Raw genomic sequence first — 20,000 nt, forward strand, 5'->3', positions numbered from 1 at the left:
CAGCATTATAAATCTGTTCCTTTAATTCAAGTTAGCAGGGGATTGGGTAGGGTCAGATCCGACATCACTTTTGAATACTGCCTAACTTTAGCAGTGCCCAAAATCAGACTGGATATAAAATTGGCTTGCTCCTCCTTTAATAAACCCTGCAATAAATCTTGTGGCCGTGTGGCAGACAAAGGAAATGAACAACTGAGAGTTCAGATGCTTCATCATCAATGCAGTAACATAGCCACCCGGTACTTTGTGAAGCTAGGCTCTATATTCATTGTAAGCTTTGGAATGGGAGATGTAGAGGTAGAACTTTAATGGTAGAAGAAGGTGTCTGTGGGAGCCACGGTTTGCCAGGTGGAAGTGTGCTTTCACCTACATCATTGGTAAATGAAAAGTCTGTGAAGTATTTTTTTAAAACAGAACCAGAACGTTAGAGGATGTTGTGAATAGGACAGAATAAGGGCAAAAAGCTGCTTGGACTGATCAGAATAGTCAGGATATTTAATATGATTTAATTAAAATATTACAATTAACAGTGATGTTATTGACAACTGTGAAAGGTGGCTAATGGGATAAGGAGCCACAGAATAAATGATAGGAATATACTTTCAGGCCCTAATGAAACTTTCCCCGAAATTTATTACTCAATTAGATTTATTCAGACAATTTGCTGTTATTTTTATTTACTTGCCTGAGCAATGCATTATCATAATATTCTAGTCAGATTTAACAAGTGCACTTCTATTAAAATAGGTATTGGCTTTCCCAAGAAAAAAGTAAGGACATGTTTCTGAAGAGCTTGAGATTGGTTGAGCTATTAGGCACTTGCAAGGGACCATTTGAGAAGGATAAGGGCAGCTCGGAGGTGTCAGTGTTGCAGTTGAACAGGGGAGACTATGGAGCCATGAGAGAGGAGCAGGCCAAAGTTAACTGGATGGATATCCTAGCAGAAAAGACAGTGGAACAGCAATGGCAGGTATTCTTGGGAATAATGCACAAGGTGCAAAATCAGTTCATCCCCCGGAGAAGGAAGGATTCAAAGGGGGGAAAGGGGCCACAGTGGTTGACAAAGTAAGTCAGAGATTGCATAGCATTAAAAAAAAGGAAGTACGACAGAGCAAAGGTGAGTGGGAGGACAAATGATTAAGAAATTTTTAAGGAACAACAGAACTTAACTAAAAAGGCAATACGGGGAGAAAAAATGAGGTACGAACGCAAGCTAGCCAGGAATATAAAGGAGGATAGCAAAAGCTTTTTTTTAGGTATGTGAAGAGAAAGAAGATAGTTAAGAACAATGTTGGGCCCTTGAAGAATGAATTGGGTGAAATTGTTATGGGAAACAGAGAAATGGCAGAAGAATTTATTAAGTACTTTAGATCTGTCTTCACTAAGGAAAACACAAGCAATCTCCCAGATGTATGGATGGGCCAAGGACATAGGGTAACAGAGGAAATGAAACAGATTGACATTAGGAAGGAAACAGTGATGCGTAGACTGATGGGACTGAAGGCTGACAAATCCTCAGGTCCAGATGGTCTGCATCCTAGGGTACTAAAGGAGGTGGCCCTGGAAGTTGCAGATGCATTGGTAATCATTTTCCAATGTTCCTTAGATTCAGGATCAGTTCCTGAGGATTGGAGAATGGCTAATGTTATCCCACTTTTTAAGAAAGGAGGGAGGGAGAAAACAGAGAACTATCATCCTATCAGCCTAACATCAGTAGTGGGGAAGATGCTAGAGTCCATTATTAAAGATGAAATAGTGGCATATCTAGATAGCAGTGATAGGATTGGGCTCAGCCAGCATGGATTTACCAAGGGCAAATCATGCTTGACTAATCTGTTGGAGTTTTTCGAGGATGTAACCAGGAAGCTAGACAAGGGAGATCCAATGTACCTCGATTTTCAGAAGGCATTTGATAAGGTCCCACATAGGAGATTGGTGGGTAAAATCAAAGCTCATGGCATTGGGGGGAAGACATTGACATGGATAGAAAACTGGTTGGCAGAAAGAAAGCAAAGAGTAGAGGTGAATGGGTGTTTCTCGGAATGGCAGGTGGTGGCTAGTGGGGTGCCACAGGGCTCGGTATTGGGACCACAGCTGTTTACAATTTACGTCAACGATTTAGATGAAGGCATTGAGAATAACATCAGCAAGTTTACTGATAATACTAAGCTGGGTGGCAGTGTGACATGTGATGAGGATGTTAGGAGAATTCAGGGTGACTTGGATAGGCTGGGTGAGTGGGCAGATACTTGGCAGATGGCATTTAATGTGAATAAGTGTGAGGTTATCCACTTTGGGAGTAAGAACAGGAAGGCAGATTATTATCTGAACGGTGTAGAGTTAGGTAAGGGAGAAATACAAAGAGATCTAGGAGTCCTTGTTCATCAGTCACTGAAGGTGAATGAGCAAGTGCAGCCGGTAGTGAAGAAGGCTAATGGAATGTTGGCCTTTATTACAAAGGGAATTGAGTACAAGAGCAAGGAATTCCTCTTGTATTTGTACGGGGCCCTGGTGAGACCACACCTGGAGTATTGTGTACAGTTTTGGTCTCCAGGGTTAAGGAAGGACATCCTGGCTGTAGAGGAAGTGCACGTAGATTCATGAGGTTAATTCCTGGGATGTCAGGACTGTCTTACACAGAGAGGTTAGAGAGACTGGACTTGTACACACTGGAATTAAGGAGATTGAGAGGTGATCTGATATTAACATATAAGATTATTAAGGGATTGGACAAGATAGAGGCAAGAAAAATGTTCCAGATGCTGGGAGAGTCCAGTACCAGAGGGCATGGTTTGAGAATAAGGGGTAGGTCATTTAGGACAGAGTTAAGGAAAGACTTCTTCTCCCAGAGAGTTGTGGGGGTCTGGAATGCATTGCCTTGAAAGGCAGTGGAGGCCAATTCTCTGGATACTTTCAAGAAGGAGCTAGATAGATATCTTATGGATAGGGGAATCAAGGGATATGGGGACAAGGCAGGAACCGGGTATTGATAGTAGGTGATCAACCATGATCTCAAAATGGCGGTGCAGGCTCAAAGGGCCGAATGGTCTACTTCTGCACCTGTTGTCTGTTGTCTATAAAAAGAAGTTGGGTTTAAGCAGAACAACCATGGTGTGAGTGGACAGAGTTGGAGAACTGCAGCTTCAGTGAGAGAGGCAGAGGCTAGTTTGAGGTTTTTGTCAAGTTTATTATTAGTTCCCAGCTTGAATAGCAAAAATGGATCCAGGAAACTGATGTGCTCCTCTTGCAAGATGTGGGAGATCTGGGCAGCTTCTAGCCTCCCTGATCACTACGTTAGTGAGAAATGTATCTGGGTGCAGCTTCTGAAAGACCATATTAGGGGACTGGAGCTGAAGTTGAATGACCTACAGATTATTTGGGAGAATAAGGAGTTTATAGATAGTAGCTACAGGGAGGCATTTGCTCTTAAATTGCAGGAACCAGGAGAGGGAAAAGGAAGGATGTGGAAGCTTCATTGAGGGTTCAAAGGAGATTTAGCAGATGCTGCCAGGTTAGAGTGCATGTCTTATGAGGATGGAGCAAAGGAGGATGAAAGGGGACTTGACGTGTATAACATGATAAGAGGCATAGGTAGAACGGGCAGCTTTCACAGGCAGGCAAAGACTAATATGAGAGGGTATAATTTTCAGGTGATTGGAGGAAAGTATAGGGGATGTCAGGGGTAGCTTTTTGGTGCATGTATGGAACAGGTTGACATAGAAGCAGTTACATTAAAGGCATTTAAGAGACTCTTAGATAGGCAATTGGATGAAAGAAAATTGGGGGATCTATTGTGATAGTATTATCAGGAAGTAAAGTTATCTTTCAAAAGGAAACAAAACTGAAGACATTAAATTTAAACTCTGAAGATAGATACTAATGCATCCCATATAATATTCTTTGGAGTGGGAGATCGTGCAGTGAGTTGGAGACAGTTCCTTGTGGAGTTTGCACGCCAGTTTTAAAAGGCAAATGGGTCTTGTTGAGACTTGTCTGCGAGCGGGAAATTGCTTGTGTTAATAGCAATTAGGATTAATTAGCGAGGGCCAATAAAATGAAATGGGGCTTGAGCAGAGTGGCCATTGTATGAGTAGAGGGTGTTAGAGTGGTTAGGCTTTGACTCAGCAGACTTGGGTGATAATAGGCACAGGTTAGTACTTATGTTTGAGGCATAACAAATGAGGGCAGAATGGTAGTTCAGGCTTGGAAAAGTTCCTCCAAGATATGGGATTTCAGATTACAGTACTTAACAGTCTCCCTGATGACTACATCTGCAGGAAGTACACCCACTTTCAGCCATGATGGACAAGGTCAGTAACTGGATCTGGACCATTCAGGGGTTGAAAAACTTCATAGATGAGTCTCTTATTGAGGTGATCACACGCAGAGTGCAGGCTTCAGAAAGTAGAAGAAGAGGTAAGTGGAGTAACTAGTCAGTACAGGGTTCCCATGAAGCCAGCACTGAGGCTCAGCAGGGAAGGGTGAAGTCAGGCGAATAGTAAGTGATGGGGGATGGGCAGCGGATTCTATGACCGCAAAAGAGAAGACAGAATCGTGTGTTGCCTCCCAGGTACTAGGGTCCAGGATGTCTCAGTAGCTGCAGAAGATTCTCAAGAGGGAAGGTAAGCAATCAGAGGTCATAGGCCACATTGGCACCAATGATATAGGTAGAAAGGGTGAAGTGGTCCTGCGCAGTGAGTATAGGGAGTTAGGGAAAGGGCTAAAGAACAGGACCTCCACGGTAGTAATCTCTGGATTACTCCCAGTAACACATACTATAAAGGGTAGGAATGGGATGATGGTACAAATGAATGAGTGGCTGAGGACATTGTGCAGGGGGCAGAGTTCTAGATTTCTGGATTATTGGGATCTCTTCTGGGAGAGGTGTAACCCGTCCTTTTCATGCAGGTCATATGTGAACCCGAGGAGGACCAATATCCTTGTGGACAGGTTTGCTGGAGCTATTGGGGAAAGTTTAAACTCTGTTGGCAGAGGGATGGGAACCGGAGTGATAGGACTGATGATAAGGCAGTTGATACACAAGTTGATACAGAATACAATGAGACTGTAAGGATGGACAGACAGATAATAGGGCAAAATTGCAGTCAGTGAGATAAAGTGAAGTGTAACATGGTGACAAAATTGAAAAGGGTGATGAAGGTGTTAAATTTCAATGCACATTGTAAACAGAATAAGGTAGTTGATCTTGTAGCACAGATGGTAATTGGCAAGAATGATGTTATGGCAATCACTGAGATGTGGCTGAAAGAAGATCATAGCTGGGAGCTTAACATCCAAGGAACACATTTTATTGAAAGGATGGGCAGGTAGGTAGAGGAGGTAGGGTGACTCTGTTGGTTAAAAAATGAAATCCAATCCTTAGAAAAAGGGGACATAGGATCGGAAGGTTTAGAATCCTTGTTAAAGTTACGAAACTGCAAGGGTAAAAAATCACTCCAACAGTAGCCAGGATATGGGATATAAATTTTAATAGGAAATAGGAAAGGCTTGTAATAAGAGCAATGTTACAAAAATCACAGGGATTTCAATAAGCAGGTAGATCGGGAAAATCATGTCATTGCTGGATGCCAAGGGAGGGAATTAGAATGCCTGCAATATAGCTTTTTAGAGCAGCTTGAGGTTGAGTTCACTGGAGGAAATGCAAATATGGTTTCAGTGTTGTGTAATGAATCAGATTTGATTAGGGAGCTTAAGGTAAAGGAGACCTTAGGAAGCAATGATCATAGTATGATTGAATTCATCCTGCAGTTTGAGACAGACAAGATAAAGTCAGATATATCAGTATTACAGTGGAGTAATATATGAGGAGCTGGCCAAAGTTGATTGAAAGGGTCACCAGGAAGGATGATGGCAGAAGAGCAATGGCTGGAGTTTCTGAGGGCAGCTTGGAAGACACAGCATAGATACATCCCAAAGATGAAGAAGCATTCTAAAGGGAGGATGAGGTAAAGGAAGTCAAAGCTGGCATAAAAGTGAAAGACAGGGCATATAATAGAGCAAAATTTAGTGAGAAGCTTTTAAAAACCAACAGAAGGCAACTAAAGAAACCGTAAGGAGAGAGAAGATGACATATGAAGTTAAGCTAATCAAAGATATCAAGAGGATGCCAGAAGTTTTTTCAGATATATAAAGAATAAAAGAGAGCTGAGAGTGGTTATTGGAACGCTGGAAAATCATGCTGGAAAGGTAGTAATGGGGCCAAAGAAATTGTGTCAAACTCCATAATAATATTGCATCAGTCTTCACTGAGCAGAATGCCAAAAATCTGAGAGTGTCGGGGGCAGAATTGAATGTTATTGTTATTACTAAGGAGAAGGTGCTTGAGAAGCTAAAAGGTCATGAATGTAAATAAGTCACCTTGGATCAGATGGATCACACCCCAGGCTTCTGAAAAAGGTGGCTGAAGAGATTGTGGAGGCTTCAGTAACTATCTTTCAAGAATCACCAGATTCTGGAATGGTTCTACGGGGCTGGTAAATTGCAATATTCCTCCCACTCTTATAGAAAGGAGAGAGGCAGAAGAAAGGAAATTATAGCCCAGTTAGCCTGACTTCAATGGTTGGGAAAGGATGAGGTTTCAGGGTACTTCAAGTCATATGATGAGGAAAGTCAGCATGGTTTCCTTAAGTGGAAATCGTGCCTGTCAAATCTGTTGTAAAGGAGAGAGCCATTATTGATGAGGTTGAGTAATGTAACCTTTATACTGCATCTTTATGCAAGTTGAATCAGAATCAGGTTTCCTATCACTGACTTGTTTTGCAGCAGCAGTATGGTGCAAGGACATAAAAAATTCTGTCTTTAATCATTATTAATTTGTTCATTCTTCTGTTTCATAAGACTTTTTTTTAATCTTGGTTTCCTGTATGCACAACAACTGAACAGACCTCAGAGAATATGCTTATCTTGCAAAATCTTATTTGTTTGATTGATGGAAAAACATAATTGATAATTTGCATTAATATTTCAGAGTGAAGACTCCGATGAAGAAGACTTGTGTGCAATCAGTGACAAATGGACCTTTCAGAGAAGTAGCAAGAGATGGTCGAGACTAGGTGATGTTGATGTACTGTTTCCTAGGCAAGATGGCCGGATATCTACAGGAAGCATGAAACTAAAAAATACAACTAGCAGTGAGAGCGTGCTTACAGATCTTAGTGAACCAGAGGTATCCTCCATTCACAGTGAAAGCAGTGGGGGAAGTGACAACAGGAGCTTGGCTGGTAGAACTGTCGAAACAAACAGTGCAACTGCAGAACACCCAGAAAGTTCTGTACGGACCTCTGTTGAAACCACAGTAATGCCAGACTCCATCTCTTTCCCACAAACTGCGAAAGACCTCACGAACTGCAGCTTTAATGTGAAAACTGAGAAGAATGCAAGGGTGAAGGCAAGGAATCTCTTTAAGCGTATGGAAACATTAAGACCAAGAGCTTCTCATAAGTTAAAGGGTTCTATGCGATCTGGTGTTTTGGTTATTAGTTCACCAGTACTACAACAGGAGCCAGAGTCACTGAGGACAATGCATTGTGTGGATATAGTCAATGAAAATCTTAATAGTTTAGCAAAGGATTCAACCAAGAGTGGATTTTCTTCATCTACTCAGTCTAGTAGTGATAGCCACTCAGAAAACAGTGGCAGTACAGCAAGTACACCATGCTTAAAATCAAGGAAGAGACGCTTTGCCAGCAAGCGGAGTGGCATGTACCTCGAGGATGTGGACATCCTCTCGGGGACAACAATGAAGCAAGTGGCTGATCAAAATCGTAGGAATGAATTTTGTTCCCAGGAAAACCTTGTTGTTCACATTCCAAAGGATCACAAACCAGGAACCTTTCCAAAGGCACTTTCCATTGAAAGTCTTTCTCCTTCTGACAAATGCAGCCCTGTAAATTGGCGGACTGGGAGCATCTCTCTAGGAAAACAGAAGTGCAGCAAATCCAAGAATTGTCACCCTAGGGGAAGCAGAATCAGTATTTATGACAACGTGCCTGGGTCCCATTTATATGCCAGTACTGGGGATTTAATGGACTTGGAAAAGGAAGATATTTTTCCCCACTTGGATGATATTTTACAGCATGTGAATGGACTACAACAGATTGTGGACCATTGGTCAAAAAATGTTTTGCCTGAAATACAGGATGATGAACTCTCAGTCTGCGAGCGACAGTTCAACCCATGCAATCACTTGATGCATGACTTCGAAAGACACTCTATGTCGGATGGTCAGATTACTCCCAGTGACCTTGAACGTGATGGGCATTCCCTCAACGAGTCTGAAGCAGTGGGAATGAGAGATCGCAGGGATTCTGGAGTAGGTGCATCTTTAACCAGACCCACCAGGTAACGAAACGATGTTTATTTATACTGGCCTAAAAAGTGAACAAATGGAAAATAAGTCCCAGTGGAGTGTATGTGTCAATTAGTTTATTGACATTGTAGAATTCACAGGAAAGTAGCTCTGGCTGAAACAAGAGTGGGGTTGTCTCCATTGTTCCCTGAAATATTCACTTAATCCCTGCTTCAAAATGGTAACTGTGCCCATGTTGCATTCACTTGAAGCTCATCAAAATGATTCAGACTGCTGGGTGGACCAGGGAGTAGAACGTGATGCAGCTAATGATTCTCAGTCTATTTGAGTTAGTATTGATGGACTTTCTTTATTGGGACCATGAATTGGAGTGTGTCTCCTGGGAATTGGAGTTTAAAAGGCTGAAACTCTATTTTCATTTGGTTAATTTTGACCTGCAGGAATGATGGTAGAATCATAAGGGTTTAGTTAAGCATTTTATTAAAACATCAATAAAGGTAATAATTGATTGCTTCATCTCCACAGTGCTTCATTTGTGACATTAGAATCAAATTCAGTCCCTTAAAGTAGTAGGTTTCATTTGAACCAAATACAATGAGAGAAGAAATCCATGGAGTCAGGATTGCTGGTGTTGCCTCAAATACTTATCTTCAATAGGGAATTAAATTGTGTGGGGTGTAAAAATTATGTTGCACTTATTGAGTTTAAGTTATAGTTTTTATTTTGTAGTAAGATGTCTATACAGTTGATTCTGGTTACTTAGGCCTTCAGTTAATCAAGGCACCACTTATTTGGGACATCTCTTGAAGAATAAAAATTAATTGAGATAATAGCTGGGATTCCCTTTGTTTACTTGGGCCTCTATGCTGCTTAATTGGGGCAGGTTATGTTTGGCAAACAGTTTCTAACTAGCATCACTCGTAAGCATGTGTGGCCATTAGAAACTGTGCTTAGAGCATCAGTTGCATGTGTTTCTTCAGAAAGCAGTAATATTTGTCAGAGACCTTTGGTGAGAAAGCAGCAGCAAGGCAATTCTGAACTGTCTTGCTCACTGTGGTTTCAAGCATTCAGGCTTGGAGATGCCAAAAACGGCTAAGATTGAAAACAAAACTAGTTACTATTTCAACAAGTTAGGAACTATGCAGGTACCTATGAAGATATCTTCAAAACGATACCTTTTTGAAGGCATCGACAATGATCTTCAATGTTACAATGAAAGATTTGGAGAGTGCAAATGTTGAAAGCATTTTATGAAAACAGTCGATTATCTGCACTGGGTGTCTGCATTGATTTTGCTAATTTATGTACAATCAGTCTAAAGAACATATCAGTATACACTGAATGAATTCCTCTGTGGATAACTATTGTGGACTAATGCAGTCTTGTAGTACTGTAGTAGTTCAAAGTAAATGTATTGCTATATACAACTGTTACGTACCCCATAACAGGGTCACTTACCAGCAAAAATAGAGAGGATCGTTGAAGTCTGATGGTACTATCTTTAGCAGTATTTATTGATAAAAATACACAAAAATAATATCAATGCAAACATACAGATAATATACATCGTCACTACTAAGTCTAAAAGCGCGGGTATAATAATAATCACTAAGAAATGGCTCTGTCGTTGTCTAGGGGATAATGTATTGTCCGATGGAAATATAAAAGTCACTCAAGTTCATGCAGGCTGCAGCCTTTGGTTGGAGAGAAAGACGGAGGTTTAACTTGCCCATTCCTTTTATGATGTCAATCCTTCAAGAGTCGTTGGGGCTGATTTCTCCTTTGTTTTAGCTAAGGCCGTTCTTCTGTGGTAAAGCCCACCAATTCCGAGGCAAATGGAAAAGGACACACGTGGGCCTTCCACCGGCTGTCGCTATTACAGGATTTCTAGCGTTTCTTCTGGTGCGTCTAAAGGGGCTGTTCCCCAGACCCTCTTTTATCCTGACTCACAGGGTCTCAGATGTCAATCAGGTTGGGAGGATGCCACCCCTCAACCAGCCCACTTTTGGTCATCCCCTGAGGGCTTCTATGAAGTACAGTACTCAATACACAATTCCGTCTCCAAGAGACAATGGCCATTTCCTGTGGCTTTGTATCGCTGAGGGGCCAGGACATTCCAAACCCCTTTGTGGATTCTGTATGTCTTTCTCTCATTTCCTGGGTCTCCTGACCCGAATTAATAGTGATCTTGCGATTCTCAAAAAGGAGGGGGCTACTTTGGACCCTTCGGCCCCTCAGAGTTGGGGCACAGGCGTAACACAACCCTGAGATTCATTTTCTTGCAGGCATGCTCAATAAGTCCAGTAATCGTAATAATAGTATTGAAGAGGGAGATGAAGAGTCCTTGAAAGTGAGTCTATAAGTTTGTGGAAACTGTTCAATGATGGTGCAAGTGAAGTTGAGTGAATTTATCCCCTCTGGTTCTTCAGCCTGATGGTTGAGTGGTAGTAGCTGTTCCTGAACCTGGTGGTAATTCTGAAGCTCCTGATGGCAGCAGCGAGAAGAGAGCTTGTCCTGGATGGTGGGGTCCCTGATGGTGGATGCTACTTTCCTGCATCAGCATTTCATGTAAATATGCTCAACGGTTGAGAGGTCTTCACCTTTGATGAATTGGGCCATATCCAATGCTTTTTCTAAAATTTTCCATGCAAAGGCATTAGTATTTCCATACCAGGGTGTGATGCAGCTAGTCAATATACTCTCCACCATACATCTATAGAAGCTTGTTAAAGTGTTCTAATTTGTTCTGTATTTCATTTAAATACATAGTTGTTACCCAGCTTGTCTTTTTAAAGTATCTTTTTAACTATTTCCATGAAACTTTGGCTAATTGGGTCAAAATGTACTGGTCCTAGTGTGTCCCAATTAACCAAACTCCACTGCAATTGGCATAACAAAACACCAGTGCTCAGAGATTGGATTGTAGTTGTACTTGGTGCTCCAGGTGTGGTGCTACTGTCATAATCAAGTCGTAAGAAATTGCAATGTTGAGACATACTTATTTTGGGAAATTGTTAACGTTGCTTGCTTCCCTTTAAGAAACATTAAAATTGCTTTCTAGATAGGGCAGCTGTTGCAGCTTTTGCTCATTAATTCATGAGAAGTGGCTCAACGCACTTAAAAAGATCCCTCTCTCCAGGGAGAATGAGGCTCATGGTCTCTGCAAATGGTGGTTCTGGTTGGTTGACGGCATCATTTTCCTGAGAGAGAGCCATTCACCATCAAATAGACCACTATGGTCTAATAGTGTCCTGTGATCGGAGATTGTTCTAAGTCCCTGCAAACTTAGTAGCTGCAGTGTCAAGTCTACAGATTAAAGATACTGTGGGGTAAAGTTACCAGTTCAGGGAGGCAAACTAACAATTTTTTAATGGAAATGACAGAGGGTGCTTTTCTTGTGATGTCCCCAGGGATGGGTTACTTTAATTAGTGCATGGTTCACTACTTTCAGCATTATGAACTCCTGATTTCTTTGTGAATTATTCATGACTTTGTCACAAGCACAAAATAGGAAGAAGTGAACTGGTGGGTGTATTATACTAGAAAATATCTGGTCTAGTTTCTAATTTGCTGAAAGGTAGAATTTCAACAGGAGACACAATCACAATCACAGGAGTAGACTCTATTTATGAATGATTTACATATAAGAAAGCAAAAATAAATCCAATTCTAGTTACATTCAATGAAACTTATTTCAATAAAATAAATCAAATTAGTAATAAAATTCTTTACTAGTTTGTTTAAGATACCCAGGTAATTAAAGTTTAGTATTCCACAATTTTTATGTTCCTTTATTACACTTCTGAGGAACACGACATATGTTCAGAAATAAAACCATTAAATTGACAGGAGTAGATGATGCTGTAGGTAACTGAAACCTTGACTAGAAGTAACAAGTATATACACAGATTCTGCTGATGTTGGAAATCTTGAACAACACGCACAGAATGCTGGAGGTCAGCAAGTCGGGCAGCATCTGTGGAGGGGAATAAACAGTCAGCATTTGGGCAGAGATCCTTCTTCAGGATTGGCCTAAAGAGTGAACAAGTGAAAAATAAGTCTTAGTGAAGAGTATATGACAATATCAACCCAAGTCGTGGACTGTTTATTCCTCTTGGTAGATGCTGCCTGATTTGCTGAGTTTCTTTGTGTTAACTTTGACAAACTATTCTCTTGCCAGGTTGATATTTGGAGAGTGCAGAATCTCTGTCAAGGAGATATCCGGAACCAGCATGAATGAAAGGTGCATGTAGACATTTATCTTCAGAAGCTATATTTTGTATTTGAAGGGGAATAATTTATAAAAACTAATACATGCTCCTGATTTACCAGCTTGTTCCTCACAATGAATTAAATCACCATATTTCTTTTATTGATTTATTGGAGAGTGTTGTCTTCTAAATTTTGTACATTGTTAAACTTGCACCCTCAGCTTGGCTGTTGTTGCAGATATATTCTTCTTTCCAATTCAAGCTATGAAACAGAATTCAAGGTGAACACCTCATTTCTGTGTCAGTGTACCTGATTACTTTGGAAGTGATGTTGGACTGTATCAGGACCAAGAACACACAGAAAGCAAAAAGTAATAGGCATTCACAAAATGCTGGAGGAATTCAGCAGGCCAGGCAGCATCTATGGAAAAGAGTACAGTTGATGTTTCAGGCCAACACCCTTAAGCAGGTCTGGAGAAAAAAAGATGAGGAGTAGAGTTAAAAGGTGGGGGTGGGGAGGGCAGGGAGAAACACAAGGTGGTAGATGAAACTGGGAGGGGGAAGGTTGAAAAAAGGAGCTGGGAAGTTGATTGGTGAAAGAGATATAGGGCTGGAGAAGGCGGCGTCTATTGGGAGAGGACAGAGGGCCATGGAGGAAAGAAAAGGCAGAAGAGGCACCAGAGGGAGATGATGAGCATGGGAGGGGAGGGGCCATTACCAGAAGTTCGAGAAAACAATGTTCATACCATCAGGTTAGAAGATACCCAGACAGATTACAAGGTGTTGGTTCTCCAACATGAGTGTGGCCTCATCATGGCAGTAGAGGAGGGCATATTGATTCGATATTGACATATCGGAACAGGAAGTGGAATTAAAATGGGCTGCCACTGGGAGAACCTGCTTCTTCTGGCGGACAAGGCATAGTTGCTTAGCGAAACAGTTTCCCAATCTACGTCAGGTCTGACTGATATACAGGAGGCCATACTGGGAGCATTGTATACAGTAGGTGACCCCAATAGACTCTCAAATGAAGTGCCACCTCACCTGGAAGGACTGTTTGTGGTCCTGAGTGGTAAGTGAGGGACGAGGTATAGGGGCAGGTGTAACACTTGTTCTGCTTGCAAAGATGTGCCAGGAGGGATGTCAGTGGGGAGGGAAGAATGGACAAAGGAGTTGCCCAGGGAACAATCCCTGCCTAAAGCAGAAAGTGGAGGGGAAGGAAAGAAGTGCCTGGTGGTGGGATCCTGTTGGAGATGGCAGAAGTTGTGGAGAATTATGTGCTGGTTCAACTACACTCTGTCTGTCAGAAAAAGCGAGGTCTTACAGTGGTCATCCATTTTAATTTCACCTCCCATTCCCATTCCCACTCTAATGTGTCTCTCCATGACCTTTTCCCTCTCTCACCTTATCTCCTTGCCTGCCCATCACTTCCCTCTGGTGCTCCTCCACCCTTTTCTTTCTTCCATGGCCTTCTGTCCTCTCCTATTAGATTTCCCCTTCTCCAGCCCTCAATCTCTTTCACTAATCAACTTGCTAGCTATTTACTTCATCCCTCCTGGTTTCACCTATCACCTTGTGTTTCTCCCTCCTCTCCACCCTCACCTTTTAACTCTACCCCTCATCTTTTTTACTCCAGTCCTGCTAAAGGGTCTTGGCCCAAAACATCAACTGTTTACTCATTTCCATAGATGCTGCCTGACCTGCTGAGTTTCTCCAGCATTTTGTGTGTGTTGCTTGGATTTCCAGCATCTGCAGATTTTCTCTTGGAAGTAATAGACATTCCAGTGTTGCAGAACGTGCTACCACCTGTTAATCTTCGCAGAACCAGATGTTTCAATGCCATATTAAGAGTTCTACTCTAGAAGCCATGCCAAAATAATATTTCTTTAATCATTCCTAAGTTGCTGCTTTTATAGTTAATAATTAGACTTTTCAATTCAATCCAGTTTCTGAATCTCACACATTGTCTGGTTTAATATTTTTCACAGGCGTCAGAAGTTGCGATGGCACAGTTTTCAAATCTCGCATCGACTTAGCTTCAGCTTAGCTTCGCTGCAGATCAGCAACCAGTCGGCAGCTCAGCTCAATCTACTACAGAAGTTCTCCCTCCTTCGCCTCACTGCTATAATGGAGAAATATTCCATGTCTAACAAACATGGCTGGACCTGGTAAGAAACAGCAGAAGAAGTGATCTTGGCTGGGGGAGGAGAAGAAAATTAAATTTTAATCAGACTTTCAGCATCTGCAGTTTTTTGATTTTCATCTGTTGTCTGCCGTAGGTTTTCAGCTGCAGCCTTGGCCTCTCCTCAATATCGTATGGTCTGAAGTCTAAATTCTGTGCCACATTGTGCACAGGAGAGTGCAAAAGTGTGCTCCTGAGATTAGTCTGTCTTTGTCTGAGCGCCTAGTTTGGTGGTGGATATTTGTACCTGAATGAATGGAATTAAAACAATCAAAATTAATTTCACAGTACACCTATCCTACAGAAAGATCTTCATAAAGTGAAAGGAAAAGAAAGCAGTGATAAAAGTTAAACTAATTGGAAACTATTTATTAGTCATATCTGGGATAGTAACTCTGATCTTAGAAATAAGGGGATTATGTTTAAAGTTCAGTTGTGGAGTAGAGCCTTGGCAAATATCATCTATATTTGAAAACTGATTGTTAGTTGTGATCAGTAGCATCACGTGCATACAGCTGCTTTGGGAAATTGTATTTTAATCTTCTGGGCAAATGATGCACAGAAACTACGAAGCATGCAGCAATTACTTTCTCTTCCTGCTGACACTCTTTTCAGAACGTGTGTGTGAAATCTGACAGTATCAGAAAGAATAGATTGATGTGCATCTGGGTCTAGCTTTGATATTTGGAGTGTATTCCAGATAAGAAGCATTAGCTATTCATCTGTCTAATTTCTAATGCAAAATTGTATTAATTACTGAAGAGATATTAAATGGCATTTCAACAGTACATTGACCATCTGGCACATATAGCAAAGTTGATAACATTGCAGGAATCAATAAATGTCCCTTTTTATTTTGACAAAAATCACTTAAAACAATAAAGAAATTTTGATGCTTATTAGGGCATGGGAATTCTAATGATGGTGATTGTGTTGAATTCTAACTATATTTTAATTTTATCCTGGACTTGGAATACGTTTAGCGTTGCGGTGGATTCCCTAAATTGAACTAACCATGTGCACACAATGTTTCTTAGATTTCCAACATGCTTTTTAAACACACTGTTGCCACATTAACCATGTGCTAAGGCTTTTTAGGGTCATAGTGACCCAACTTGTTAATGGCTATTGCTAGATTTCAAGAGTTTTAGAGTATTTATGTATGGTGGCGAGGGCATAAAGCTAGGCAGTTCCGATGTGGTGCCAGGAAGTAAGCATTTCTTTGCACTTTGTGAAAATCTGCAACTCCATCCTTAGCAAACTTGGAATTAGAGATTTTTTTATGTAGGTGAGGGAATTGAAGTTACAGAAAGAAGGAGAATAGAATTAAGATGCAGATCAGGCTTGATTTAATTGAATGGAACAACCAGGCTGAAGGGCTGAAGTCCTGTTCCTGTTTATATGTGAGCAACCATTTGTGCTATGGATTTGTGCCAGCACAATAATGGTCTGGCACATACTTATCAATCAACTGTTTTGTTACTCTCTTTATTTTGGAATTTTTTTTTTACAACATTCTTGTTTCCATGAATGTGCAGTCTGATAAGTGTTTCATGATTGGTAATAACAATCTGGTGCTGAATTAGTAAGGAATTTTACACACAGTGCATTTCTGAATTAAGCACTTACTAAGTATTTTAGGTATCCTTGACAACCGCAGTGGGCTAGGAAATGTGTTAAACAAAATGAAATTGTGTGTTCATTATACTTAATGGAAGTGGCTTAGTTTGACGTTGGTTTTAAAAACAACTTCGAAGTTGTGCATTGTGTCTTTTTTGTGTGAACCTTGCACTGTAAAGGATGTTGCGTTAGTACTTAGGGCAGTCACGCTCTCCTTGTCAAGTAATATGCAATGGTTTCTTGCAGGTCTGTGCCAAAATTTATGAAGAGGGTGAAAGTGCCTGACTACAAGGACAAGAACGTCTTTGGTGTGCCTTTGATAGTTCATGTACAGAGAACGGGACAACCTCTCCCTCAGAGCATTCAGCAAGCTATGCGCTATCTCAGAAGCCAATGTCTAGATCAGGTACATGACCTAATACAATGAAACAAATTAGATCATAGTCCTTTTATCAATGACAAGGGTGATTTTAATTAATTGTCACATTTCACTGGTTTGTACATTGTAATTTATAACTTTAAAGGAGCTGATTTTTGTGCAAATGTAAATTTTCACATATTTTACTAATAATTGCAAAGGTAGTTCAAATTTTTCCTCCAGTTTGGAATTAAAATAACGGTGAAACTTTGACAATGCATACATGTGAATGTTAGTTTATCTTAAAGAGCATTTAGCAATGAGTAATTGGAAAATGTTTAAAGATCAAAAGATTGAGATTTTAGACATATCCTTTAGAAGTATCTGTGCTAAATATGTTGAACATTAAACGTAATATTCTCTTTAGATGACTCAAAGGATGGTTTGTAAAGCCAATATTGTCAGATAAATCAGACCCAGTGGCCCACTTATGCATGATACAAGAACTTGAATTAGCTAAGAAGATTGATGTAGGCAGCACAGTAGACATCATCTTTCTTGACTTAGATAAGGTGCTGCACGGTGGGCTAGTGCAGAGGATTAAGATACATGTGACCAAAGGCTGGCTGGCTAATTGGATCCAAAGCTGGCTTAGTGACGGGAGGTAAAGGGTGTTTTTCTCATTGGAAATCTGCGACCAGTAGTCTATCGCAGGGATTGATGCTACGACCAAGACTGTTTATGATATGTATTAAAAAGATAAATGTGAATGTAGGAGAGATGATCAGCTGATTTTCAGATGACATGCAAATTGGTGCTTATGTAGATAGTGAGGAAGATTGCCTAAAGCTACAACAGAATATGATTCAGATGCAAAGTTGAGTGAAGCTTTAGAAGATAGAATCTAAACTTGATAAGTGTTTGCTTTGAACATTGTGCATTGTGGAAGTCTCATATCCATGGTCATTTTCAGTTGAAGTATTTAATATTTTATGAAGACCAGTAATGCTACTGATGGAATGTATTGGCAATATTGTTGTCAAGTGACACTTACTTTACCAATTACCTTCTCAGCAATGCCCCCCAATGCTGTGCTGAACGTATACTTACTTTAGAAATTACATAGGGTTACCCATAGCCCTCTTTATTTTTCTAAGCTCCATGTACCTATCCACAAGTCTCTTAAAAGACTCTATCATACCCACCTCCACCACTGTCGCCAGCAGCCCATTCCACACACTCACCATTCTCTGCGTAAAAAAAAAACTTACCATTGACTTCTTCTCTGCACCTACTTCCAAGCACCTTAAAACTGTGCCCTCTCGTGTAAGCCACTTCAGCCCTGGGAAAAAATGCCTCTGACTCTCCACACGATAAATGCCTCTCATCATCTTATACACTTTTTAGGTTGCACTTGACTGCAGATTGGTTTAAAGAGCAGCACTCTGGAGTTAAGGTTTGAGTACTGTCCCTGACACCAGTGCGTCATTTGGACCGACAGCCTAGCCTGATGCTCAGGAGCATCACCATCAATGTTCTGGGGTTCAACACTGACCAGAAACTCATCTGGACCAGCCACATATAATCTGTGATTTAAAAAGTTGGTGGGCTGTATAGCAGTGACTGACTCACCAGCTGACGCTTCAGGGCATTTCTGTATTTTCAAAGCGCAAGGTATGAGTGTTCTTCAGTTACCTGGAAGAATACTGCTCCAATAAATGCCAAGAGGTTTCATCACCATCCAAGAGAAAGCAAACTGCTTAATTAGCATTCAGTTCACTATCCTGAACTCTCTTTATTCTACCAAAAAACACCATGTACAAAATATGCTGCAGTTACTCACTTAAGCTAAGTTGAATTGACGTTATTTCATACATCCTACACGTACATGAAGAGTAAAATATTTATGTTATGTCTCTGTCTAAATGTGCAATGTGCAATCATAGTAATTTATAGTAAATAGAACAGTCAATGTAACATAGAACTACACCAAATCAGTATAAGTTCATCAGTCTGGTTGCCTGGTGGAAGAAGCTGTCCCGGAGCCTGTTGGTTCTGGCTTTTATGCTGCGGTACTGTTTCCCAGATGGTAGCAGCTGGAATAGATTGTGGTTTGGGTGACTCTGGTCCTGCAATTGAGGGAAGTACAATTCCTATACAAGGCAGTGATGCTCTCAATTGCACCCCCATAGAAAGTTCTTAGGATTTGGAGGCCCATACCAAACTTACTCAACCAACTGAGGTGAAAGCCACACAGCTGATGTGTACAGACCATGTGAGATCCTCGGTGTTGTGGATGCCAAGGAACTTGGAGCTGTTTGAACTTGTATTGTGAGCAGTTTTGGGCCCTTTATATCAGAAAGGGCATTTAGAAACTGGAGAGGGTTCAAAGGAGGTTCATGAAAATAATTCCAGGTTTGAATGGCTTGTCATATGAAGTGCGTTTGCTGACTCTGGGCCTTTATTCATGGGAATTCAGAAGAATGCGGTCTGACTGAATTAAAACCTATGGAATTATGAAAGGCCTTGATAGAGTGGATATGGAGAGGATGTTTCTTATTGTGGGAGAGTCTAGGACCTGAGGACATAGCCTCGGATGAAGGGGCATCCATTTAGGACAAAGATGAGAAAGAATTTCTTTAGCCTGAGAGTGGTGAATCTGTGGGATTTATTGCCACATTGGCTGTGGAGGCCGTCTTTACGTATATTTAAGGCAGAAGTTCATAGATTCTTGATAGATCAAGGCATGAAGGGATACAGGGAGAAGGCAGGAGACTGGGGCTGAGAGGAATATGGATCAGTCATAATGAAATGGCAGTGGACTTGATGGGCCTAATGGGCTAATTCTGCTCCTATTATCTTATCTTATGGTTTACTCCCTCAACCCCAGATCCATTGATGTCAATAGGGGCTGGAGGAATGGACATTCCTATTGAAATCCACAACCAGCTCCTTTGTTTTTGCAACATCGAGGGAGAGGTTGTATTCTTAACGCCAATGCATCAGGAAGATGACTTCTTCACTGTAGGCCACCTCATTTTGTTTGAGATTAGGCCAATCAATGTAGATTCATCAGCAAATTTAATTAGCAGATTAGAGCTGTGGGTGGCGACACAGTCATGAGTATACAGGGAGTAAAGGAGGGGATTTAGTACACAGCCGTGAGGGTCTCCTGTGCTGAGAGTCAGAGGGTTGGAGGTGAGGGAGCCCACTCTTACCACCTGCTGGCGATCTGACAAAGTCCAGGATCCAGCTGCACAAGGCAGGGTCAAGGCCGAGGTCTCTGAGCTTCCTGTTCAG

General features: G+C 41.1%; 1 protein-coding gene across 9 annotated transcripts in view; it reads left to right on the forward strand.

Annotated features, from left to right (window-relative positions):
* The window catches only part of LOC132391196 (stAR-related lipid transfer protein 13-like), a 414,973-nt gene that overhangs the window by 374,176 nt on the left and 20,797 nt on the right, over window positions 1–20,000 (forward strand). For 6 of the 9 annotated variants that reach the window (XM_059964081.1, XM_059964085.1, XM_059964080.1 and 3 more), the window contains 4 exons: window positions 6,989–8,361; window positions 12,510–12,572; window positions 14,529–14,708; window positions 16,589–16,748. In XM_059964081.1, the coding sequence (XP_059820064.1) occupies window positions 6,989–8,361; window positions 12,510–12,572; window positions 14,529–14,708; window positions 16,589–16,748 (1,776 nt within the window). The remainder of the gene's footprint in view (window positions 1–6,988; window positions 8,362–12,509; window positions 12,573–14,528; window positions 14,709–16,588; window positions 16,749–20,000) is intronic. The other 3 variants (XM_059964082.1, XM_059964088.1, XM_059964087.1) reach the window with 1 other exon arrangement.

Source organism: Hypanus sabinus, chromosome 3 (assembly GCF_030144855.1).
Source record: "Hypanus sabinus isolate sHypSab1 chromosome 3, sHypSab1.hap1, whole genome shotgun sequence".
NCBI lineage: Eukaryota > Metazoa > Chordata > Chondrichthyes > Myliobatiformes > Dasyatidae > Hypanus > Hypanus sabinus.